Consider the following 27,333-nt stretch of genomic DNA (forward strand, 5'->3'; position numbering starts at 1 on the left):
TAGCCACAGAGTTAAAGGAGACTCAATAGCCCAGAAAGATTTTACAATGACTCAAAGTTACATTTGCGGTATCATGTTTAAATATCTGTTAACCATGTGTTAACCATGTGATGGTATGAACCATTAGTATCTGAAGTCCAATATTGTTGATGCCAAAGCTTATAATTGAGGCTAAATAAAAGACTTATTTCAAAATCAAGAAAGTGTAATAAACAGATGATAAAATGTAGGGCCACTGAACATTAATAAGTGTATAAAGTCATATAAGAGGCCAAAGGGTACCTTTTTATTCGCAAATTGCAATACAAATAGAATGATCAGTTTTATTTATAACGTTCGTTTTAATAGAATGTTTTTTGCAGCATATTATGAACGTCACAGAAGCAAGCAGTGTTAAAGAACAGTATAGCTAGACTGACCATTTGCGAAATGTATTCACCAGGTTAAGAAAAAAATCACAGTGTATTGCTCTTAAACAGCGATGACAATTTCAATGGAACATTTTTTACTCTCCACATGTTGACAACTCGACAGTCTTACATGGTGCCTGGGCTGTGAGTCCAAAAATCTTTGGGGAGAACAGCCTTTTACTTTCAAAAGTTTCTTTACTTTATAGCTTAGAGTCTGTACTATACATTTTAAAAAGTCAGGTTTATTCCTCAAGGTGTCGACCAACGCTAATAGGTCCTCCGAGTCCGAGCACATAGTATCAGGAGCCTTATCATTACTTAGAAGTGGAGGGTTCGCATTGTTGACACTGGCCAGAAAAGCAAAACGAGTGCTACAGGTAAGCTCGCGGAGCAAATTGTTTCACCTTACTGACTATGGGCTGGAGGAGGCGCTGATGGAAGGCATCTTGGCTGGTTGTCCTGACTGAAAAATCTATGACAGAAACAGATTAAGGATTAGTGTTGGAGGGGCTTGGTCTGTGTACTTTACCCTTGAAGAAATGTGTAATCTTCGGTTTACCCCTTTAGTTGAAATATCTTCAACCTCCTCTATCTCTGATTATCGATATCTTTAAAGGCACAGTTCACAGTTGCGTGTCTCTTGGCCAACTTGGGCTCTTTGGCAGCTCCAGGTGCAAATTCAACAGCCTTCCCTGTGCCCATTATGCGCTACCCCAAGAAAACCGTCACTGTGACCATTAAAAGACCTCTTTGCCAAAAGCAGGACCAAGGGGGGTGGCCCTGCCCTGCCTCTTCCTGTTGCTGATGGGCCCAGGACGGGCCTGCCCTTGGCCCAGGGCTTTCTGGGCAGCGGTATTGCCGCTTGCGTTATGAGCGTGTTAGGAAGACCCACTCCCTTCAGGGACCAGACTGCTGGGTGCCTCCTGGCACAGAGCACATTGGGGGAAAGAATCCCTCGAGTTCCTGATGGTCGATGGGGGCCATGAACCACTCTCTCTGCCACTAGTTTGTCCAGCAGGACAGGATTGCTGCTCGTGCTATGAGCGTGTTAGGAGGCCCTACCCCCTTCATGGACCAGTCTGCGGGTACACCTCCTGGCACTGGACACGTTGGGGGATAGTCCCCTGAGTTCCTGATGGTCTGTGGGGCCATGTACTACTCTTTCAGCCAGTAGTGTGTTGTCACATATTTTTAACATCAAATTTCAATGAAATACGCAAAAAAAAGTAACCTGGAAGGAAGCTAAATTTGCCCATCCAGAAAAAGAAGCATCTTGGTAGACCCGGTTCTTGCCAATAATGATATAACACAATTACTTTGAGTTTGATGTAGATTTAACTGAGAAGGAGAAATACTGCACAATTGTATCATCCCTCAGTTGTTCTCCATCAAGTAAGGGTGCCCAAAAGTAGATTTTTCAATCATATTACTGCTTCATAAATTCAAAGATATTAAAAGATGAGACTACACAAGAAATATGCAAAAATCTGTATAGGAAGAATAGGTTTTCTGGAATGGTGAAAAGAGTAGATACTCAAGAATGTTCCTTTCTGCTGGTGTTATGCAGTGTCCTTTTTAATCTATTTGGTTGCTATGAATGGCCAGTAGGTAGTCATGGTCTAGGAAATTGCATGTTTTGGCACTTCAGGTTTCACGTTGGCAAACTATTATCCAGATGTTTCTGTATAAAGAATTCAGCCACAAAGTTAGACAAACGTGGAGAACCTTTACTAGAATTACTGGTTCTTCTTTACTGTTAACATGGAATAATTATGTCTGGTTGGTGATTCTTCAATTATGAATTTGTAGGACTAACTTCGAAATGATTTCATACCCTAATAACTGCAATTACATTGTTTACTATCAACTGGGAGGATTTCCAGAAAATAAATTACTCAGCATAATGTGTCTAACGCACGGGTATGAAAAGGAATTAAGAGAAAAGCTTCATTAAAAAATCCTATGTCTACATGGGCAGCCCTTGAGGAGTTTCTATGTGCCACTTTCAAAAAGGTCATCAGGTGAATCGCCAGAACGGTCATAAGCCCATGTGAATTGCTATACTGATCATCTCTCTCGACTGTATTTTTAATTCTCATCCAGTTAACAGATGCACTTTGTATGCTTTGATCCTTTTCTTGCATTGAGCTCTTTAGACCTCTCGTGTTTGGTAATTCCAACCTCTTTAAAGTATTGTATGTGTATAGCTCCCTTAATCTCTTTGTTATAAGTCATATATTATTTTGCTTCCTTATCAAACTTTAGATGTAGAGCATGCTTACTTAACAAGAATGACGTCCTATACAGTATGTATCTATGTAAGCATAAGGCATTTCTGGAGCGCAAACATAGGCTAAAGCGTTGGGGCAGTCCTGATGGATACGGGGATGTAGTCGCAGATCCTGGGTGTATTGATGGAAAAAGCGTGCTATCTTGTTTTTTCTCTTTTTTAGACTTCTTAATCCAGAGTCTGGTGGTGTCCTGGCAAGGATGTATGACATTACAACGCATGCTTTTACATCGCATGCCTTTACAACGCTGTTTTTACAACGCATGCCTTTACAACGCATAGTTCTTTGGGGCGCTGGATAGTGAATAGTTTAATTTACTATACCAACTCCAGTCCCCGTGGATAGTAGGGAAGGTGTTGGATAGTAAATTAAACCTATTCCCTATCCTAGAGCGCCCCCCAGCGCAATGCGTTGTAATGGTTTGCGTTGTAAACGTTGCGTCGTAAAGGCACTGCGTGGTAAAAGTTGCGTTGTAAAGGATGTTTCCCCCTGGCAAGTGTGTGTCAAGATCCACCAGAGATGGTAAGCTTGTCTGAAAGATAAGCAGGGGTACTGGTTATGATAGCTTTGTAAATGATGCAGCTGGCTTTGAAGATGGTGGGGGCCACCAAGGGGAGGCAATGGGGTTCCATAAAAATGGGGGTCACATAATTATATTTATTCAGAGCCTAAATGAGATGTGCTGCAGCACATAGGATGCGCCTGAGCGTTGACAGGGTGGGATCTGGGAGGCCATGGAGTAGGGCATTGCCACCATCAAGATGCAAGAGAACGAGTCCTTGAACAGCAGTTCTGTAGCTGCTATCTTGAAGAAATGTTTTTTCTTTCTTCAAAAGAGAGAGGTGGTATCGGGCCTTTTTTGTTTTGTTGTCAATGTGTTCCTTGAGGGTGAGGTTGGTGTCCAGGGGTTCAAGTCCACCAATGTCATTGAGCCAAATTTGTACTGTATCTTGTTTACTGTTCTTGGCAAATAACAGACATTCAGTCTTGTTTGTGGTGAGCTTTAAATAGGCACTGGAAATCCAGGACTGGATACTGTGCAATCAGTGTTTGAGCTGTTGGATCTCTGAAGCCGAGGAAACTTTGAAGTAGAGCGGTGTATCATAGGCATATTGGTAAATCTTGATGTTATCTGTGAGTAAAGCACCAAGCAACTCCATGTATAGGTTGAAGATGACAGATACAGGGGGACTTCAGAGGTGATAGTGTGTGATCGGACGTGACAATCCAAACACACAGGTTGAGGTTGGAAAGGTAAGAGGAGAACCAGTGGCAAACCCAACAAAGAAGAATGCCAGTGAATTCCATTCGAGACTCCTGGGTGTGAATGAGTGTGTGATAGTTGACTGTGTCAAAGACAGCTAGAGGTCCAGCAATATCAGGAGTCAGGAGGCATCTAGAGTCAAGAGGGCACTGTCTATAATACGTAAGGTAACGGATTCTGTGCTGCAGCGTAATCTGAAGCCAGTCTGCTATTTGTGAAGGAGATTGTTAGCATTGATGTGGTCTTGGGGGTGAACATAGGCTGTTTTACCAATGATATTGCAGATGAATGGCTGGTGAGTGATGGGCAGTAATTTTCAGATTCCTGTTTGCATTTATGTAAGCCAGCAATAATTGCCTGTTATAGCTGTTTAAAGAGGCATTTGCTTATTTCTCTGAACACTGTACCAGTGAGTACTCCAGTTATAAGGTAAGAGATTTATATTATATTTCTTTGTTAACGTTCACTGCCAATATTTAGGTTTGCCTAATATCGGATGTAATATAGAAGTGAACCATACTATTATATATGTATTTATATGACTCAAAATAAAGAAAGGCAGAAGAAAGCTTCAACTTCAACTTCCAAGGAAGTATGGAGACATTATTTTTGCTTTTTTAATATTTTAATGAAAGGCTTGCCTTCCTAGGAAGATTCAGAATTGCTTTTATTTATTTCTGGTTGGTTATTTTCATTCTTCTCAAAGAACAGAGGGAGCTAGGTGTAGGTAATGTGCATTTTTTAAATTAAGCTGATAGGGCACAAAATGCCTACAGATGTGCAATAAATCCATATAAAATGTGCGAATTATGCAGATTAGTGCAATTATTCAGTGTTGGTCTTCAAATGTATGTTGAGAGTGAATACCAAAGTAAGCCAGTGGGCAATGCACGTAAACATACTTGATATACTTCATTCTCTTGTCAATAGTCAGCTGCATGTGTTTTTAATACAGTGGGGTGTAGTTGTGAAATGGTAAAAAGGGACACATGAATTACTACTACTGTGGTTATTCTTGTCATATAATTAAAAACCAATATATATTTATTTATGATATATATTTATTTTTACTTTTTTTTACCTGATTATGCTTCATATCATCAGCAGGTGTACCATAGGAATTCCTGTACAAAGTTGAGGTTCCAGTGTTTTGTGCTAAAGTAAAAAAGTGGACAAAAAAGAACACATGAAACAATTATCACACACTGTTGGACAAATACATATCTTGCCTTCCTTTAGAAAAACACTTTCTCAAACACATATGTAAGGGGCATTTATGTTATATATTATAGAAAGCAGTTTGGTCTAAGCATTCCATCATGTTTTTGCAAGATGATTACTACTGGTTGTAGATGCAGCATTTTACGAATCTATAGTAAAGGGAGGATAGGACGTAAACCAACACATATTGACATATCATCTAAACTTTCTATGTCTCTTGCCACTTGTGGAAGATGCTTGCTAACAGTGGGTCACATTTATAAATAAACTTTAAGGCCCACCATTGGTATGCTCATAACTGTCTATATAGCTGAGATGTGTTACTTCTGGTCTGGGTCAAAAACCCTCAGGTGTATTTCAGGCAAAGCTGTGGTTTTAGTAACATTGCCTAGTGTAAGTTCCATATCACTACTCCTGATATTTTCTCCTTTGTGGAAAATCAAAACAAGCATGGGTAGGGTAAATGTTAAATACCATATATTTTTTTTTTTTATGTCTTTTGGTATTCATGTGGAAAATAGCTTTCTGTGTTAAGCCTTCCACGTGGAAACTGCATATGGAAATTCGGCAGATCCTTATTTGTGACACAGATTTGGATTCTATTTACTCTTACTCTACTTTTTCTGTGTCCTAGTTACTGATCCAGTGGATATGTATAATACATTTAATAGCTACAAAAGTAATCCATATCTGATTTTATAAAGAACAACAATTCCCAACAGGTATCAGTTAAAGGCAGTTAAATGATATATGCAGTTAGCATTATATGAACAAGAAACAAGTAGGCTCATATGGTTTGAAAGCTTGTTATTAACCAATTCAAAGGAGGGTGTTTCACATGGAAATACAGTTAAACAGCACTGTACAGGGAAAATCATGTGACAACCCGAAGGCACTTGGTGAATGGTGATATTTACAATTGGTGAAAGGTGAAGATGCAAGTGCTGAACGTGGACAGCGTGAGCGGCGCAAAGTGACAATGAAGTTATACAGTGATGGCTCCGCAGGATTAAGTTATAGTCACTTAAATCATGGAAGGAACAATTTTACAGGAGCCAAAAACGTTAGTTGCGCCATAAAATTGCGCTGTGGTGTCGACGGCGTTTCGATCCCCTTGAGTCGGGATCGTCATCAGGACAGGGTTGTCGAATTACGAGCAGTGTTGTGCACGCAAAGATGGTAGTGTGGTCTCTGGATTCCCTGGCGGAAGCAACGGATGCGGCGTCTGCAGTTGTTTGGTGTGGCCAAGGGCAGTTACAGCGTGGCAGCGCCTGAGTTAATCAAGGCGGCCGACGGCGATGAGGGCTCAGGTAGTACGGGCGGCTAGCGCTGAATCAAAAAGAGCCCTCAGCACTACGGTTGATTACATTATAATATCAGCTAGTCTACAACCCAGAGTAAACAGCTTTGAAGTCATACCCAACATTCAAAGTGACCACGCTATTCTTAAAATGGAAATGATTATAAATCAGCAACAATCTCTCCCTATGACGATAGCTAGTGCACTGACCCAGGATAATATAAACCTGGGCCAACTGAATGGGTACACAATAAAGTGGGGGAAGATAAACCCAGAGGAAATCACCAAAGACTTGATAAAATCAGTATACCCCCAAATCAAGAAATGCTTAGATACACTGATAGAAGATGAGGAACTTCTTAATAGCTTCGCTCAAATTATGGAAAAAACAAAGTCCCTACTCACAGCAAAACATAAAGCTGGACCACGCCGTTTAAAAGGATGGTTTAATCAAGAATGTACTCAGGCTCATTCAAAACTCAAAGTAGCACTAAACAAAGATGAAAGGGATCCTCATACCATATCCGCTCTAAGAAAGGAATACCTTACAATCAGAAAAAAGAGAAAAGCGGAATTAAAGCAAGCTTTATGGGATGAACTCCACGTTAGTGCGCAGGAAAAAAATAGTCAGGCCTTCTGGAGAGTAATAAGAACCCCTTTTTTGGCTGACGACACAAACCCAAAAATTGAAGTTGCGATAGATGAGTCAGAATGGGTATCACACTTCTCAAAAATCTTCCAAAAACCATCCTCTGAGCAAGAAACTGAAGATGAGAATTTAAAAGCTCCGCTCTACCCTATTCAAATAGACTTTGAAATCTCCGAGATCCTTCTGGCCCTGAACTCAAGCAAAAATGGAAAAGCACCAGGCCCGGATGGAGTCCCGGCTGACTTCTTCAAGTATAACACAGATCTTTGGGCCCCGATCATTACCAGGGTGTGTACGGCAGCGGCAAAGAAAGGAATCCTGGAGTCCTGGACAAGGTCCGTCATGGTACCGATATTCATGAAGGGTAACCGCCTGGACCCTGCTTGCTACCGCCCAATATCTTTGTTGGACTCATTGGGAAAGATGGCAGGTAGGGTGATCCTGGAGCGACTTCAGGACTGGGTGGGGGAGAGAGGCATACTGTCTGAACTACAATTTGGCTTTAGAGAGGGCTTTGGAACAGTGGAGCAAGCCCTAAACCTTTCCGTGATCATTGGAAAACATATACACGCCAAAAAAGATAAACTTTATATGATTTATGTGGACTTGTCCGCGGCGTTTGACTGTGTTTCTCACACCAAATTGTGGTCCCTCTTAGCCCAAATGGGGGTAGATCCGCCACTCCTGAATTTTCTAAGGGAAATGTACTCCAAGCCCTCTGCTAGAGTCCGTTTTGGCACAAAGGGAGAGCTGACAACGTCCTTCAGAGTGGAGCGTGGAGTCAGACAAGGATGTGTCCTGGCGCCTTTCCTTTTCTCCCTCTACACTAACAACTTGGAGGTTGAGCTCTTGAAGGGCGCCCGGGACCTCCCACAGGCAAAACAACGCCCGATTCCCGCTCTGCTCTACGCGGACGACGCTGTCCTTCTGGCACGGACTCCCCGTGAACTCCAAAAGACCCTCAACAGGTATTCTCAGTTTATGGGTACCCTAGACCTTCACATAAACGTGAAAAAGACTTTTGTGATGACGGCAGGTGCTGGGAGAAAACATCTGAAAAACATTACCCTTAATAATCAAAAAATAGACTCTGCAACTGAATACTGCTATCTGGGAATTACAATAGACAACAAATTGTCCTGGAAAAAGGCAGTGGAAGCGAGGAAACACTGCTTTAAAAGAGCGCTAGCGGCATTGGTGACGTTTTCACAAAAACTGGGAAAACGACCGCCCGTGGAACTGTTAGCGATATATAGGGCCAAATGCCTACCGACAGCCCTGTATGGAGCAAGTTTATGGGGTCACACGGACGTCACTTCCCTGCAAATAGCAGAAAATAACTTTTTAAGGTTCCTTCTGATGGCCCCAAAGCGATCCTCAACCTATGCTTGCCACGCTGAACTAGGTGTCCCACATATTGAGGACCTTGCAAAAATCCAACCGCTACTTTTATGGCGCCGTATCTGGACTTCGGAAAAAAATGACCTTACCAAGATGATAGTGGCAGACGCTATGACATTGGATCATGCCCTAAAAATCAAATGGTTAGCCTATATCAGGAACTTTTGCATTGACCTTGGGGCAGAGCAATATTATTCAAACCCTGAAAAAAATCAGAGAACTCACAAAGAAACAACTAAAAGCATTAGCCCTGGGACATTTGGAAAACCTGAGATTACAATCTGAAGCAGGCAAACCATCCGTTCAACACGCGATAATGGTCCAATCTACTCTTTTAATTCAGCCCTATCTAAACCTTAATATTGGTATTTTTGACCGCTTCCTACTGACAAGATTTAGACTAAACATGTTTCACAGACTGGTAGCTTTTCCAACAGCAAATGTTTGGGATCCGAATCCACCCTTATGCCCCTGTGACGAAAAGTCAATACAAACTACCTTGCATACTGTCTTGTTTTGCAAGTTTTATCACGAACATCGTAAGATCTGGCTGTTGACTTTATTAAAATCCTGGGGTCTCAGACAATGTCGCCCTGCCATGCTGTGTCTACAGCTTTTGGACACTGAAGCTACTTGTTACCATGTTCTTAATTTTCTGAAGTGTATACATAGACACAGAAAAAATCTTTAAAGTAATTTCCTCAAACAAATTAACGTTTTCATAAGTCAGATGTGGAACTTACCTGTTATATGCAACCACTTTGCACTTTTTTTCTATATAACTGTTTTAATATGTATTATCATGCTTTTATGGATTTCTAATTCTGAAATTCCGAATAAAGATTATATTATTATTTGTGCTCGAAGTATGTGCGTTGGTAAACATCTCCACTTTCTGTCTGCTTTTAATGTCAATGTCAATGTCAAAGTGTCTCGCTCCGGGCAATTGGGAAGTCTCTCCCACGGTGCACTTTTGCTCCATACCACCCGCTGTGTGGCCCGTATCAGTGTGCCTGTAAGAGGTGGTCGCTGGGCCTGCCAGTAGGTATTCGAGACTGTGACACCCCCTCTGTTCCACGAGCACGCATTTGCGCGCCCCCGCTGACTAGGGATTTGGTTCATGGTCTACGGATCCTAAATCTCAACACCAGATCTCTGGTAAAACACCACCTGTCCATTGCAGATCTCATTACGGATGAGCTGCCAGACCTGTTTGTCATCACAGAAACCTGGCTTCAGGACACTGATGTTGCCATAGTCAATCTGGCCTGTCCTCCCGGTTATTCACTTTTTACATGTAACCGCTTGTCCAGAGGTGGAGGCATCGCCTTAGTTATTAAATCTACTTTTGCGTGCACCTGGACGGGTCTGCAGATTGCTGGGTGCGAAAGCGCCCTCTTTAAGATCATCAATAGCCCCCAGTTCTCGGTCTCAGGGATGGTCGTTTATCGCCCCCCAGGCAGCGATGTTGCTTTCAGGGGTGCTTTCCCGGAGGCGGTGAGCACGCTGGCGAGTGGTTGCGCAAATTTTTCTATCTTAGGTGACCTTAACCTCCACTTTGACAGGCAAGAGACTGGAGCTATCAGGGGTTTTCTGGCGGACTTGGAGGCCCTCCAGTTGAGCCAACTTGTTTCCCAACCCACACATGTGGCCGGTCACATTCTGGATCCGTTTTTTACCAACCTAACGGATGCCCACGTTTCGGCTGTTTCTCCTGTGGCATGGACTGACCACTTTTTGGTGTCCGTCTGGCTACCCCTTCCAGTAACCCCTACTATTCCACCTCCCAAGTGGATTCCTCGGCGCCACTGGAACAAGCTTAGGCTAGAGGACCTTCATCACATCATGGCTGAAGAGCCATTAGGCCCTCTGCTTAATGCTACCTTGGGCTATGACCTGTTCTGTAACTGGATTACTAAGGCGCTTGACGCTCTTGTACCCATCATCTCTAGTAGATCCAGTTCCCGGCAGGCGAGCCCTTGGTATGACAGTGCTCTCCGCGCTTTGAAGGGCTCTTGTAGACGGGCAGAAAGGGAGTGGCGAAAGACGTATGATGCTGTTAAAAAAACGGCGTATTTGGCTTCTATCAAGCTCTACCATCGAGCCATATGCAGAACCCGTGCGGCGTTCTACGCGACAGAATTTCGTAGCAGCCTCAATCCATCTAAGACCATCTTTAAAACTATCAAAGATCTGATGGCTAAGAGGGCTGCTCCGCAAGTGGACAGTTCCATTTCCCACTGTGAAACTTTAGCCTCTTTTTTCCTGGACAAAGATAAAAACATCTACCAGTCGTTCCCTTGTACGACGCTGTCCTCGATCCCCCTGAATGGCTCTCGTAGCTGTCCGTCGCTGCACCCTCTCCCCATTCTTTCTGGGGATGAGTTTGCCAAGTGGGCACAGCGAGTCAAATCTGGTTCGCCTGCGGACCCTTTAAGATCTGCCCTTTTCAGGGACCCCTCCTTTCAGGGGCGCACGATAGTGTGCTCATTGATCAATCTCTCCCTGACCTCAGGCATCGTTCCCGCCAAGTGGAAGCAAGCGGTGGTTTCCCCGATCCTGAAAAACCCATCTTTGGATCCTTTAAAACCAGAAAACTACCGCCCTATTTCTTTGCTTCCCTGGCCGGCCAAAGTCATGGAGGCCCACGTTAATCTGGCCCTCGCTGAGCATATGACCCGGGCCAATGTCCTCGATCCCATGCAGAATGGGTTCCGTGCTGGTCACAGCACGGAGACGGCCCTTCTGGCAATGGTAGAACATCTGCGGATTGTGTTGGATGCAGGTCAAACGGCAGCGCTTATTCTATTAGATCTTAGCGCTGCCTTTGACACTGTGTCTCATCGCATCCTTCTACACCGCCTGGAGGACATTGGCATTTGTGGCTCTGCTCTGCAGTGGTTCCGCTCCTTCCTTAGCGATCGCTCCTTCTGCGTTGCCACCCCTCCTTTTCAGTCCAAGTACCATCCATTGGACCTGGGGGTCCCCCAGGGCTCCTCGCTGAGTCCCACGCTTTTCAACCTGTACGTGCAACCGCTGGCTGAGGTCGCCAGGCAGTGGGGCCTAACCATGGTCTCTTATGCCGATGACACGCAGCTAGAGGTTACGATCAGCGGGGATGCCGAGCAGGACGCCCCCAGGTTCCGAAATGGGCTGAGAGAGGTGGCCAGCTGGATGAATAACAACTGTCTCCAGCTGAACGCGAAAAAAACTGAGGTGATGATCGTGGGAACAGATGCGGACCGCTGGGGTGACAGTTGGTGGCCGCCTGAGCTGGGGCCGGCCCCTTTACCAGTGGTGGAACTTAGAAACCTGGGAGTGTGGCTTGATCACACTCTCTGTTTTACGACCCACACTAAGAGAGTGGCGGCAGGTTGTTTTGGTGTCCTACGTGGGTTAAGACCGGTGCTCAAATTTTTTGATGCCCCGACAAGACAGCTGGTCATCCAAGCGATGATTATTTCCCGGTTGGACTACGCCAGTTCGCTCCTACTTGGAGCAAACCAAGCGGAGATCCTTCGCCTACAACGGGTACAGAATGCTGCGGCGAGGGCGGTGGTCGGTTTGCCTCGGACCTGTCCTACTTCTAACACCTTACGGTCCACCAGAGATACTTAATAATCTTGTATCTCCCTATGTCCCGACTCGCCCTCTCAGATCTCTTGGTCAATCCCTTGTGGTTGTCCCACGCTTCAGACTCAGCCGCATGGGCGGTCGTTCCTTTCGCGTGAGAGCTGCGATTCTCTGGAACGCTCTTCCTTTAGAAATCCGCCTGTTAGACGACTTATTAGCATTTCGTAGGGCCCTAAAAACCCATTTGTTTTAAATCTCTACTTCCTTCTCTTTTTCCTGTTTTAGTGTTGTGTTGTGTCCACCTTTCCCTGCGCCAGGACGCTCCTTAGCTGGAGCATCTGTGCGCAATAAAAATGACAATAACATAACATAACATAACATAACAGGTTCTTATATAGCGCCTATCACAGCAAGGTCTCAAGGCGCTTGCTTTGGGAACCCGTCCTGGCTTTTTCCCTGTGAGATAACCCCTACTGGGCATCCCCAAGGTGAAAGCCAGGCATCCCACCACAGGGGGGCCGTAGTGGAGATTAAGCAAGCTATTGCCCAGAGTTGCAGAGTGTGAACCCGTGATTGGAGTAGGCACCGAAGCGAGAATTATCGAGTCCGTGGACATTTGGGCTCAAGACCCTGCCGCGTCGGGAATAGAACCCTGGTCCCGGGTCTGACCTCTGCTTCAGGGTCTGCCTCCTCTAACCAGTGAGCCACACTTCTCCAATGAGCAAATAAAATAAGCCACGGCTCGGACTTTTGCTCCAGATTACAAATTCAAATTTCTCGTCTTTCCCTCTCGCTTTTGGTCCCTCACTTGACATAAAACACATCCGGTACAGAATGAGCTCACTAATCTTTGTGACGTCCACCCGTGCCAGACACCACAAACACAGAACCTCAGTTTCATCAAACTTCATGAGTCACAAACAACCCTTGTTAAAACTAAGCTACTGAGTGACATCTTGTTTCCACTTAGAAAAGTAAAGAAGACGTAACAGATCGCATGTCCTCGTTGATATCTGTAGCACGGGGGTTTGGGGGGCAGCCGAGGACGCGAGGTCTGCCACCCGGGCAGATTGGGAGGGGGTGGGGGCTAGACGGGAGCAGCCATTTTGTGGCTTTGGGCTGCCTTGGGAGTAGCCCAAAGGCAGCCCAATTTCGGAAAGTAGCCCAAGGCTATTTAGGGAAGTGTTGCGCTTGCCCAGCCACCATTTTAGGTTCTGGTGAGCGCTGTAGGTTAGGTTTTTTGTTAGTCGAGGCCTTTGTAGTTGTTGTGTGCAGTTTGTGGCGATCGTGATGGGGATGGCTAGTGAGGATTATCGAGTATTAGAAGCTATCCGCCTGCTCAGGGAGGCAGGTCGGATGGATATGTTGGTGGGCCCCCAGGGCGAAGCTCGCCCTGTGAGGCGCGCGTCCGCGGGCGTGGCGGCGGACGTTCTGGCCTGTTCGCCGCCCCGCAAGACGGCGAAGGTGCAGGTGAGCTGACAGGGCTGCGCGGATGCCAGGGGCGCAGCCCTGGATGGGGGAGGTCTGAGCGTGGGGGGCGGGCCGTGAACAGGCGAAAGTCGTGGCAGGGGAGTGCCGAGTGCATCTACCTGCCGCCCTCGAGGGCATCTTCTGACCGCCCCGGTCCATCAGGAGCGGTCACAGTAGGACGGGAGGTGGGCATGGGGCGTCTGTGGGGGACGCGCAGGCCCAAATGGTGGCAGCCAGGGGCACGAGTGGGGATGGTGCAAGGCAGTGTAGGGGAGGCACGGGGAGTGCCTCCCCGCCTCAGGCGCTAAGTGTGTTGGCCGCTCCACAAGCACGGGAGCGGCCGCGAGGGGGCGGGCAGTTATGAGGGGGAGATGGTTGCGAGTGTGAAGGTGTGCGCGGGGAGGGGGGAGAGCCCCTCCCCAACTCGGTCCTCATATAGCAGAGGCCGCGAACGAGGGAAGAAGGTGGTCCTAGGGAGGGTGGTGGTGGGGGGGGGGGAGTCGGGAGGGATATCGCATGGCCGCAGGTGGATGGGGAGCTCGGGAGGGGGCCCTATTGCAGGAGAAGGCGGTGTGGGGGGCACAGAGGGAGCGGAGGCAGGCAGGGTAGTGGAAGGGTCTGGGGGAGTGGGGGCTGGCGGGCAGAAGTGGGGGGATGTCTCGGCTGCTTTTGGAATCGGAGGGCAGCAAAAGGGACTGGGAGGGGCTGGATGTCTTTGACTCCTGGGCGGAAGGGGACAGGCGGAAGCACAGCGCAGAGTGAGGGTGGGGTGTTAGGCTCCCCGTGGCGGGGGGGAGGGGAGAGGGGGGGCCCGGGAAGAGGGGATTGGGGTGTTTGGGGGGCCTCCTCAGATGAGGGGGGCGGGGGTCGGGGGATTGGCGTGGAGCGAGGACGAGGAGGATGGGGGAGGGAAGGTGGACCTTAGGGCTGTCGGTATGTCTTGGGCGGCCGGTGTGCAGGGGCGATATGGGGATGCGGGCGAGGTGCAGACCGAGGGACCCAGCACACCAGACCTGCCGTTTCTTTTTCAGGAGGACGTGCGTCGTGGGGTTCCAGACTTGGCAGGGCTAGGGACGGCCCACTGGCGCCAAGGCGTAGGGAGGGCTGAGCCTCCGGCGGCGTGCCCGGTACCGGCGGGGGATCCCGTCGCGGCCGGCAGACGAAGGCCCACGGCGGGCTCGCTGACCCCTACACCAACAGGGCCGGTACGGCTTGGGGAACAGCATCGGCAGAGGAGCGAGGCAAATGTGTTTTTTAATGCTTCTAGCAGGGTGCAGTCGGCGCCGCCGGCCGGAAGGGCTTGTGTTGCTAGAGATGTGCAGTTAATTGAGGATGGCAACATTATGGAGAAAGGAGAGCTGAGAGATGGTGAGGGTGGAGGGGGGGGGGGGGGGGAGTAACAATGTTGATAGTTGTTACAGGTGTCACGGGGCCAGATGGGGAGTACGGCCCGGACATTGCGCTGGAAGACGAGAACGGCGTCCCTGGATCGGAGACGTGGAGAGCGGTGTGCAGCTTCCTTGGCGCCAGGTAAACGAGCAGTGCTGGCAGCGGCGCGCATGGTCTCAGTGGGTGTGGGGGGAAGGAAGGGGTAGGGGGGACTGGTTACGGAAGGGGAAATATGTGTCTGACAAAGGGGTGGGCCCAGACGAGGAGATGGTGGGGCCCGTAGGGAAGGCACCGGGGGACAACAAAGACGCAGGCGTGGGCCCTCGGGGGCGGGGATTGAGGGGACTAAAGGGAGAGGGGCAGCCGGGGCCGCGAGCGGGGCGGGCGCAGGCGCGACCGGGGAGGAGGTGGTGAAACCAGAAAGTAAGGAATTGAAGATCAAGGGGCTGCCGTATATGGGGGTAACAAAGCCGTTAGGAGCTCATTTGATGTTATCTACTAAGGAGCGCATATGGAAGGGGGAGTATGTGGAGATATGAAAACTCCTGCACCGGGAAGTGAGGTTGAAGGAAGGTTCTAAGGAGGAGGAGTATGAACTCCAGAAGAGGCCGAAGGTGCCTCTTACGATCGAAAATTGGACGGCGGCCTTCTTAATTTTCGCCAGCGGGTATTCCGAGAAGTTTCCAGAGCGGTCGGTGTCCATGTTTAAATATATGGATGTCATCCGGAAGGCCCAGATTACGGGGGGTGGTTACGCGTGGGCCCAGTATGACGAGGAGTTCAGGGCCTGCATGGCATGGGACCCCGAAGCAAAATGGGGTGAGCTGGAAACCGATTTGTGGCAGCAGATGGGACTGGCTGGGTCGGGTAAGACCATATTTACTGCGAGCGGGCAGCCTATAATCTACCAGCCCTTTCAGGGCCGCCCCACCCGAGGGGGGGTGGGGGCAGGGGCGAAGACCCAGGCAGGTTCACAAGGAACATGTTGGGATTACACTAAAGGGGCATGTGATAGGGAACATTGCCGGGTTCGACATGAATGTTCGGGCTGTGGGGTATCCCCTGGTCAGGTGCTGGGGAGCTATGGGGCAGCAGCAGGGGGGACAGCACGGGCAGGCAGGGAGTTTTCGATCAGGGACCCAACAGCAATCTGGAGGTGGTAGAGGGGCCAAGGGGCCTGGGCCAAAGGGTTCGTACTCCAGTTAGAGTGGACCGTTTGGTAGCAGCTCTACAGGATTACCCAGATGAAGGGGCTGCGGCTCGTTTGCGGACGGGGTTTCTGGAGGGATTTAGTCTGGGCTATGAGGGGCCACGGGTTCGGAGGTGGGCTGACAATTTGAGGTCTGCCAAGGAGCACTCGGAGGTGGTGCAGGGCAAGCTGGATAAGGAAGTGGATGAGGGCCGCATGGTCGGACCCTTTGAGGATTGGCCGTTGGTGGATTTGATTGTGTCCCTCATTGGGGTAGTGCCAAAGAAAGAAAAGGGGCAGTTTTGCCTCATTCAACATTTGTTGTGGCCCGAAAGTGGCTCTGTAAATGATTACATTGATGAGCGGGAGACTTCGGTGTCTTATTCCTCTGTTGACGCAGCCATGTCCTTGGTGTTGACCGCGGGCGCAACAGCGAGGATGGCAAAGTGCGACATCAAGTCGGCTTTCCGGCTGCTTCCAGCCCACCCAGACGATTGGAGCTTACTGGGGATCCAGTTTAACGGCCGCTGGTACGTGGACAAAGCGTTGCCGATGGGCTGCTCAATGCCTTGCGCACCGTTTGAATGTTTCAGTATGTTCCTACAATGGTTGTTCACGGAACAGATGGGTCACCAAGGAGTAACGCACTACCTGGATGACTTTTTCTCGGTCGGCACCACAGGCTCCACGGACTGCCAAGTTACGCTAGACAGGTTTCAGGAGATCATGGGGGAGTTGGGCGTGCCATTGGCACCAGAGAAGACAGTGGGGCCGTGCACGGCGCTGTCATTCTTGGGAATTGAGCTGGACTCGGGGGCAATGGAGGCCCGTTTACCAGCGGACCAGAAGCAGCAAATGTTGGAGCTGCTGGACATGATGTTGGCACGACACAAAGTCACGGTCTTGGAAATACAGGTGCTGTTGGGTCACCTCAATTTCACTTGCAGAGTGGTGCGGACTTTCTGTAGGAGGTAGGGCAGGGCTTTGGCCGGGTGGAGGTCGCCGCATCATCACATGCGGCTGTCCGCGGTGATTCGCGAGGACCTGAGGATGTGGCAGTTCTTCTTGCAGAACTTTAACGGGATCCCCATGCAGAGGGGGGATGACCTTGTCTGGGATGTCCAAATCTTTTCAGACGCGGCGGGGCTTCGGGCTGTACTGGCAGGGGAGGTGGTGTGCAGAGAAGTGGCCCCTGGAGTGGGCGGGGGTGGTAGGAGCATTGTGTTTCTGGAGCTCTTCCCTTTGGTGGTGGCGATCTCGCTTTGGGGGGATTTGTTGGCCCACAGATGAGTGACATTCAATGTGGATAACATGGCTGTAGTGGAGGTGGTGAATCGGCAGTCGGCCAGGGATGCGCAGGTGCTGAAGCTGCTGTGAGTGTTTGTGCTGGGCTGCTTGCGGCATGATATTGCTTTTCATGCGGTGCACATGCCCGAGGTCGACAATGACATAACCGATGCTTTGTCTCGTTTGCAGTGGGGGAGATTCAGTGGGTTAGCCAAGGACGCGGATCGGGACCCAACCGGCATGCCGCCGCAATTGTGGTACGTAGGCAACAAAGGATGTTGCAGCTGGCTTTAGGTTCCTTGGCGCAATCGACTAAGGTGACTTACATGACAGCATGGGAGGAGTTTGTGGCTTCTGGGGCGAGATGACGGCCTTCGGGGAGGGCGCGGCAGGAGGACGTTATACCATTTATCCTGTCATTAATTGGCAGGGGATCGCCTTTATGGGTAAACTCCTGTGGGGTTACGTGCCATCTGTGGGGGAGCTCTGTTCGAGGATGCTGGAGGGTTGGGCCCGGGAGTGTGGGAGGGCATGCCGGGTCAGGCAACCATTGTCTTGGGATCGGCTGGAATGGGTGGTGGGAGCCTTGCCACGGGTTTGCAAGGACAGCGAGGAAATCTGCCTGTTTTCCACGCTGATGTCGTGGATATTTGCGGGGGCTTTTCGGGTGTCTAAGTTGTTGGGAGCCAGAGGAGATGCCGGGAGTTTATGGTCAGAAGTGTCTTTTAGAGGGACCGAGGTATGTCTTTGGCTTCGGAAGTCTAAGACGGACCAGAGGGGCGTGGGTAGGTGGGTATCCTTGCGGGCGGTGGATTCGATTTGGATATGCCCTGTGCGGTGGGGGTTGAGACAGAGGGCTGGGGCGTCGGTGGACGGGGTGGTTTTCAGACACGCGGATGGGCGCACGGCTACAGGCTTGCAGCTGCTGACTATATTGCGGAAGGCTTTAGCCCTGCTGGGCTTGGATGGGGGGAGCTACGGCATCAGAGGCACACAGCAGAGGTTGGAGCAAGGGTACATTATGCGCTTGGGCAGGTGGTTGTCCAACTGCTACAGGCGCTACGTGTGCTGCACTTCTAGCCAGTGAGAGCGCGGTTGTGTATGTTGCTCCTGTACTTACTCATGTTTTTCGTTTCAGGTTCGGTGGCGGGTCCCCTCTCCAGGTATATGTCAGTGTGGATCGTGGGCCACTCATTTGTTAAATGGGCCCAAGTGCAGGCCCATGCCAGTTATTTTGGAGAGAACCTTGGGTTGAATCCTAATGTGTTTAATGTGTGTTGGAAAGGAAAGGGGGGAATGCTTTGGAGGGAACTGTGGGTGACGCTTAACGGGATGTTGGTGGCGGGTAGTTGTCTGGATGTCTTGGTCCTCCATCTAGGGGAGAACGACATGGTCAGAGAGACGGGACTGGTGTTGATGAGGGCCATGAGGAAGGATTTGGAGGAGATTAAGCGGCAGTAGTCAGGGTGCATGGTGGTCTGGACGGAGTTTGTTTCGCGTCGGGTGTGGAGAGTTGCAGTGAATCCCAGGGCAGTAGATAAGGCCAGGAGGAAGGTGAATGTGTAACTGGTTTGGTTTTGTCAATATTTAGGCTTTGAGAATATGGCACAGGGACATTCGGTATGATGCGCCGGAGTTGTTTAGGGGCGACGGTGTTCACCTTTCACGCCTTGGTATGGATCTTTATTTGTTAGAATTACGTGAAGTGCTGTCCAGGATGCTGGGAGTGCGCACAGAGTGAGAGGGTAGTTAGTGAGGTTCGACTGGGCGGTGAGTTAGGGTTGGGGGGGCAGGAAAAGGGGGAGGCGGTGTAGTCGCCTACCCTCCCGCCTTTTCGTGGGTGGCAGAGTTGTTTTTGAAGTTGGCCAAGTTTGGCTGGAGTTTGGTAGTTTATCGTTAAGTTTGGGGAGTTGGTGAACAGGAGCGGGGAAAGGTTAAGCAGGTTGGAAGTTTACATTAGAGGTTCGTTAGTTACAGTTGCAGGAAGGCAGATAGGATTGTAGGTCTTGGGAGGGTAGGAGTTTTAAATGTTATATGATAGGATTGTGTATTATTTAATGTTATTGGAAGTTATGCATTGTATGTTGGAGGTGGGGGGTTTTATCATGAGGGGATCGTAGGGGTTGGGGAAGGAAAAGTCAAGGGGTCAGGTAATTCGATGTTTAGAGAGGTTTTAGTTTTGTAAGGCAAAGTGCCAGTTTAAATAAAATTGTGATGTGCACCTGTTTCAATAAAGCAGCCTTTTACACACACAAATGGTTGTCGGTGTGGCTTGTCCCCTCATCTATCCCAAGGGGGGTTTGGGGGGCAGCCGAGCACCGCAAGGTCTGCCCCCCAGGCAGATTGGGAGGGGGTGGGGGCTAGACGGGAGCAGCCATTTTGTGGCTTTGGGCTGCCTTTGGAGTAGCCCAAAGGCAGCCCAATTTCGGAAAGTAGCCCAAGGCTATTTAGGGAAGTGTAGCGCTTGCCCAGCCACCATTTTATGTTCTGGTGACCTGGTGGCTGGGAGCCCTATAGGTTAGGTTTTTTGTCCCTGCCCTCACTCCCTGGGTTTTTTTTTTTTGCGGGAGGATGTTAGGGTAGGTTCTTTCGGATGGGTCCATGTTTGGAACAGGTGCATAGGGGGTTCTATTATTGTGATGCTGTCGCTTGGAACAGGTGCTGGCGGAGTTATTTTTGAAGTTAGTCGAGTTTGGTAGTTTATCGTTAAGTTTGGGGAGTTGGTGAACAGGAGCGGGGAATGGTTAAGCAGGTTGGAAGTTTACATTAGAGGTTCGTTAGTTACAGTAGGAGGAAGGAAGATAGGATTTTAGGTCTTGGGAGGGTAGGAGTTTTAAATGTTATGTGATAGGATTGTGTATTATTTAATGTTATTGGAAGTTATGCATAGTATGTTGCAGGGTGGGGGTTTTTATCATGTGGGGATCCTAGGGGTGGGGGAGGAAAAGTCAAGGGGTCCGGTAATTCGATGTTTAGAGAGGTTTTGCAAGGCAAAGTGCCAGTTTAAATAAAATTGTGATGTGCACCTGTTTCAAGAAAGCGGCCTTTTACACACAGAAATGGTTGTCGGTGTGGCTTGCCCCCTCATCCCTCCCAATGCATGTATAAACCACGAAAACAGCCAACGTGCCGCTCAGTCATATTTTTAAGCATGTCTCATCTCATGCCCTCAATTATCATGTGATTGCTCCAAGCCCCAGTAAGCCCTGCAGGACTGAAGTAACCACACGGCACAGCACAGCAAAGAGACTGCCACGTCATTAATTTTTTATTTCATGACTTTAGTCGGATAATAAACATCCATAAAAGACAAAAGGTGTAATCAATAAAACATACATAAACACAACAGTTAAAAGAGCATTAAATAATAAGACTTACAGAATTATTAAAATACTATCATACAGTGTTCATCGAGTTACGAGCTTGGATAGCAGTTTTAAAAAAAGTCCCAACGCGAATAATTAATCAATGCCGAATTCAAGAAGAGTTCCAAACGCTTCTCTATAATCAACATTAAAACATTTCTTTAAAAAGGGGACCCACAGAAAAATAGAAAATGCAACAAAGATTGACCCAAACGTCCGTAGAACTGGCAGGGAGAGGAATCAAGGTTAGAGCAAAAATCCAGAGGAAAGTACAATAAGTACTTAACCATACTTGCCATAAGGAGAAAAAGTAGGCTACCTTCTTAGCGGCTCATGGCTTTGGTCAGATACCCAGCTAATGAACGATCGTTCTCAATGTTTAAGAATAAGGCCACACTTGATTTGCTGACCTCTTTGGCCACTCTATCTTTGTGATAGCTCTTATATAAGGCTGCCCGTACTTCCTTTTTTGCTTACTGTGTCCAAATCCGCGGGTTTATCAAAGGCGTATCCGTAGCCAACCCTACACAAACTGGTTCTCAACCACCCAGCTAGCCATGGGATATTCATACCTTTATCTCAATTGTAGCATTCCCGTATAATGTCTCTTGTGAAAGACGCTGCCCTATCTTTCGATATAGCGAGCCAAAACAGTGCAGGTTGGGCTCTAATATAATCTTCACCATAGTGTAGCTTTAATTCACTATGACACATATATTAGGGTGAGGGAATCGGGCCCCTTGAATTTTATGACAGAACCTGTTTTCTTTGTTCTAAATGTTACGACATTTGGAGATGTCCTAAACTTCAGCCCCGTAGGTTACTGTGGGTGTGCACTGAGCCTTATAAATGTGTAAAATAGGTCAAATAACCCCCTCCTTAGTTGAGGTTGACTGAGTGCTGTGTTTATGCACTTAGAAAACGTATGAAGATTGAGGAAGCGTTGTGTTCATAAAAAAGTCTTCAGCTCGAATGCTGTGTTCCAAATATTTATTAATGCAAAATTCATCCAATATCAGCAACCAAAGATTTATTCCAACAGCACAAAAGTTCAATTGAATATGGATTCAATGATCCAATCTCATCCAAATCAATGTTGTGTGGATACTTAATACAGCCAACGCGTTTCGTCCTGTACGGCCATCATCAGGGCTCAAAATAACGATTCTATTTGGGCCTGGATGAAGTGCCTTGTATAATTTCCAAATTTATATCTCCCTATTAAAACATCCAATATAGTTCACAAAAAGTTGAAAAAGTTCAAGAGCAACCATTTGCCTCCGTTTAGGCAATGCGAAGTTCAATTCAACGAGATCCAGGCCGGCGACACTGGGTACGTGTACATCCACTATGCATTCCTGCAGTACACAGTATGGTCCGTCCACAGGCCGTTAGCAGCAAAAACAATTCCAAGTGAGGAAAAGTGCTTGCGCATTGTAAACTATGACTACTATCAGAGAGGGTATTCATTTTATACTTCTTGGACCCACATGAAATGATAAAAGATTTTGTATAATTAGTGCATAAGTCTAGGGAGGCCATAAAATGCACAAAACCACATGCTAAAAGGTGCAGGGCTCTTGGGGTGCAGCCCATTAGGACTGCATCGTCAGTGTACAATAAAGATGGTAGGATGTTAGGAGTTACCCTTTAATTTTTGGGACCACTTGCGAAAGGGTCGTTAAAAATGGATGTAAATTATTAATATACAAATATACAAAATAAAACGTAAAGAAGCTGAAACACATCCTTGCCTTACCCCCAAACACCAATATCGTTGGAATCCCCACCCCCCATCCTAGGAATGTATTCTGATCCTGGCTTTCATGTCTATAAATGGGCTAAAAAGTGCACCAGTGTCTCATCTATGCCACTCTCTAAGAGTATTGACCACAGCTTTGATTGGTTGACATAGTCAAACGCTGAGGTCAAATCCATACATGCCAGGTAGATGGTTGAGTGTTGGGCAATGGTATATTTTCTGATAATTACATTTTAATTTAGACACTGTTCTACTGTGCCCACATTGTTCCTAAAACCATGTTGACAAGGGTGCAAAATAGAATTCACTTCAGCTCAGTCTTTGATCTTGCTGTACATAACCCTCCTCAGGATTTTCAATGTTGTGTCTATCAATGAAATGGGTCTGTAACAGCACCCATTTAAAAAAATTGGCATCATAACAGAAGTTGACCAGGGGCATGGTAATGGGGAGCAAGTTAAATTATTAAGTACATTGAGCAAGAGGGGGGCCCAAAGATCAGGGTTATGTTTAAAAAGATCTATTTGTACCCCATCACGTGCCCTTGCCACCCATGCTCTTATCAATGGCCTCCATTACTTTGGGCAGGGACATCAACACCCCTTTAGGAATGGACACCAAGGGTATCTCTCTTTCTAATGATGTGGCCGCATATATAGTAGCGAAATGCGCCATTCAGGCTTCATTAGTTATGTTGCAGCTGATTGGCGTTAACATCTGATTTATTGCTCGCATGTCTTTGACAGCCACCCAGAAAAGTTTACTATTCTTTTTGCATGCCACGTTAGCCAGCAGATCCCATCTTTGGTCCAGAACCTCTATTCTCCTCAAGGAGGTGGCTCCTTATATTTCTTCCTTAAGGAAGTCACCAACTGTGGATCCCTAGACTTAGACACGAGGGCCTGTCGCAACTGGCGATTTACTTTTGAGCATTCATAGTTAAAACATCTAGGACTATGGGGGTTAGATGGGAAGGTTTCATTAACAGTGTTTTACTTTTAAAACAAAGTTGTGAAAAAATTGTGGTTATATAAGTTAGCTTCATGCTCTGCTAGACAAATCTGAAATAGTGCAAAATGTTCCTTAACCACTTTATCAAGTAATTGGGCAGGGTCGACACCTCTCTACACCAATAGCAAGTTATTCGTGGAGAGTTCCAAATTCCCAGCACCACATTAAATTCTAAACTTTGGCTTTGGGGACAACTTCAATGCTACTTCGATCAGCTTGTGATCCCATAGTGAGTTGCAACAACCTTACCATACAATGAAAACTCCTCTAGATTAGACAAAATAAAAATACAGTCAATATGGTGGCTCCACCCCTGCCTCTGAACATGGGTAGAGTTGTGTGGTTGCCTTGGTAGGCCGCAAAATGCATAACATTACTCACATTTTGAGATGCCACGTGTTCTGCTAGCTCTACATCCCTATGACAGATCTGGGTTGTGCTAAGATTTCCAAATAGAGGATCCTGTGGGGCCAGCTTTGCATTAAAGTCAGCTCTCCCAAACATATGTCAAATGAATATGCATTCTCATTATGCAAATCTCCTGGAGTTGTGATATAATCAAGAGGTTTAGGAAGTTAGTGTTAGGCATTGATTGTAAATCGTTGTTATAGAAATTATCAGGTATTGGGTCATACCACTTTTATATCTTATAACCTGAAAATGTCCATTATGGGTGGGTATGGCCTTAGCGCAACTCCCCCGCTGTAATATTTACCTAAATGGCCAAACCACTGGACGCATGGCCCATTTTGGATGATGTTGCAAGAATATTATGGCACTCAAACCCAACAAGACATGTGTCACTAGTAGCCCAGGTTTCCTGGAATATTAAAATGTCATATTGGCTAATTAGTACCAGTCAGTTAACGTTATCCTTGATTTTAGACCGACCATGTTCCGGTATTTTCAGGGACTGATTATCACATACAGGGGCTCCTTCCGCACTCAAGTGAACGTCTATCAGGGGCTCGTGCAGTGAGCTTAACGGTGACAGGGCGGCCTCATCAGCTGGTTTATAGATATAACCAAGGGGAAGTACCCAAATATTAGTAATCCTACAATCAGAGTTTATTACAATACAATCCCCTTCAATGTTCTTAACAGATCCGCCGACCTAACCCACTCTTCGCACCATGATGATATTGTTCATATTCTTAATGTCAAACTGAAGGTTCTTACATAGCCAATCAACACATTTATTATGCAGCTCTCCCCATGATTCAATATGGTCATACTTGAGTGGGAGCACTCCTGCCAACACCGGTATGTACGGGCAGGTAGCTGGGGCAAATTTAATGCGTGCTTATTACTTTTGAAATGGGTACCAGTTATGGAACGATGGGATAGCACTAGTATTAGCGTTAACACTCTCGCCAACCAAGGTAAATTGCTCCGGGGTGTCCCAGTACATGGGGGTTATTTTCTTTTTGCACAAATGGGATTTCCCATCAATTTTTTCCATTTTGTAGCCACAGTCACGGTTGCTGCGCAGACAGTGGCAGGGACAGTCGGTTGGGTCGGGGAAGGACCACACCCAGAACCAATAATATTGCTTGTGGGTGATTCAGGATTAACCATAGTATGCAAAGGATTACCCCCATCTATCCTTGGGACAGGCATAGGATCACTACCAGGGGCGGTCTGTATACCTCCACATTCCAATGACAGTCTACGCTCTCTTAATTGAATTTCGTCGTTGAAAATGTCAACCACCCTCTCCAACATACTGTCAATAGTGACAGAAGGATGCTTAGCAGTTGTAGGAACGATTTGTTTCCCCATGTTAAACAAATAGGGCTGAAACAATTCTCACCTGAGACTTCAGCTGCTCCAGGTAAAAGAGGTGTGGCCCAGCCCAGCCTTGTCCGGACGCGGACGGGGGCAGATGTAGGTCTGGGATTCGCGCTGCCGGACTCCTCTGTTGAATTTATGGTGCTCCGGCGTCTCGCAGCAGCAGGGGGTCCTGGGGAGTATAGCCTACTTCCCAGGGTGTCACACCAAATCCCAGGCCACAACAACAGGTAGCCAAAACGAGGGTTCTCGATTATGGGCTCAACTCCAGTAAAGTATGTGGCTTCATCTGGGCAGAGTTGCGTGTGAACAATCCTCATCTGTTCGGCCCAAGTTGTCTAGGGCCTGTCTATTCTGGACATTGAAGACTAGCCTAGTTCCAGGCATCAAACCGCAGGGAAAGGAAGCCAGCAGACCCAGCAGGAGTCAGGCCCACGGCAACAAGTGCCAGTAATACATGCAGGCAATGGCACAGCTACCGCAAGGCCAGCCGGTATGCACATCCCAGCCCCACCGCATATTCTCAGCATCACTGGAACAATGGGCAGGCAGCTCCCAGCACAGGCACCGCCACAGAGGGGACCCAGACAGCCGCCAACTTCATGGTGCAAGCGGGGCAAACCAATGCTTCAAGGGGAAGCTCACTTACTTGTCGTCAGAAGGTCCCAGGCAGAACAGGCTCCAAATGTCACTCAAATCGCCCCACTATGGCAGCATGGTGGCAGCTGCCCCCAGTTAGGCCTCATGCATCTCAGGCAATGGCATCCCCTTTCCACTGCTCACCCAAGCGTTCTGCCCAGTCTCTCCGGAGGGGGTCGCCCATTCAAGGCAACTTCCCAATGGATCAACACACGGACCCAGTCCGCAGACGCTCCCGCTGCATCTCAGTGGGTGAAAGCCAATCCCAGCTCCAACTCCCTAGCTGCGGTCAGAGCAGCACAGCAGTCATCAGGCTGCTCCAGTACGATTGCTAATGGTGCCGCCTCCTCCTCACCACTTCTCATCCAGGTGTCCTCAACCACTGCCACACTAGATTCTCACCTCAAACAGCACAGTCTGTGGGTGCCGGCAACTCTCCTTCCCTCTTTTGGCATTTCAGCAACCGCTCCACCACCAAGAATACTTTAGGTGAGCATCAGTCAGCAGTCAGATGGATGGGCACCAGCTCTCCTGGTTTGGGAGCCCACAACCCAAGCCAGCAGCAGCAGCTCCATTTGCTCAGCTGCTCCTCCTCACCACGTTTGAGGTAGTCCTCTCTTTCACTGTACCAAGATTCTGGGAACGGTTGATGGTGTACAGTCTACAACTCTTTCTAAATAAGGCACCAAACAGTTTCATAAGTCCAAGTAATAAACCAATCACTTTAAAGAGCACACAAATAATTCAAGGAGATTCCTAATAATATTCCAAGAACATACTGATGGTCCTGTGTCTGCAGCTGACAAAACATCTTCATTCCACTGCATTAATGACCTAGAAAAAACTTTGGCAGCCTTTAGCTGGAGTCACTTATACTGAGCCAGAACTCACACGCCTCCGGTCAGCAGCTCCCTGCCTAAAAGACCACTCTTTGCTTTAAATATGAGAAATAGTTCATCTGCAATGAATCTCTGAACAAAGCAAGTTCATTCTTCGACTATCTCAGACATCCCAATACCACCAGCGTGAAGTCTTCCACTCAAGATCAAGAATCCCAAACTAATGTCTGTAGGAAAGTGGGTTTCTGTTGCAGTAACCCCCCTACTTTTTGCCTGATGACTGATGCCCTTTTCCTTGGTGTGCCCTGGGTCCCTGCCAATCAGGTACCCAGGGCCTGTGGTTCCTTCCCTAAAAACTGTACTAAAGCCTAAACCCAATTGGCATCTCTGTCCACATGTCAGCCCCTGAGGCTGAGTGTCTGGGTGCAGAACAAAACAAAGAGTCATTTTGTGGTCATGGCACACAGGGATGTGTGCCATGC

General features: G+C 47.8%; 1 protein-coding gene across 6 annotated transcripts in view; it reads right to left on the reverse strand.

Annotated features, from left to right (window-relative positions):
- Window positions 1-27,333, reverse strand: part of CTNND2 (catenin delta 2) — a 3,216,642-nt gene that overhangs the window by 29,658 nt on the left and 3,159,651 nt on the right. For all 6 annotated transcript variants that reach the window (XM_078687656.1, XM_078687653.1, XM_078687655.1 and 3 more), the window contains one exon: window positions 5,047-5,120. In XM_078687656.1, the coding sequence (XP_078543782.1) occupies window positions 5,047-5,120 (74 nt within the window). The remainder of the gene's footprint in view (window positions 1-5,046; window positions 5,121-27,333) is intronic.

This window comes from Lissotriton helveticus, chromosome 4_1 (assembly GCF_964261635.1).
Source record: "Lissotriton helveticus chromosome 4_1, aLisHel1.1, whole genome shotgun sequence".
In the NCBI taxonomy this organism is placed as follows: Eukaryota; Metazoa; Chordata; class Amphibia; order Caudata; family Salamandridae; genus Lissotriton; species Lissotriton helveticus.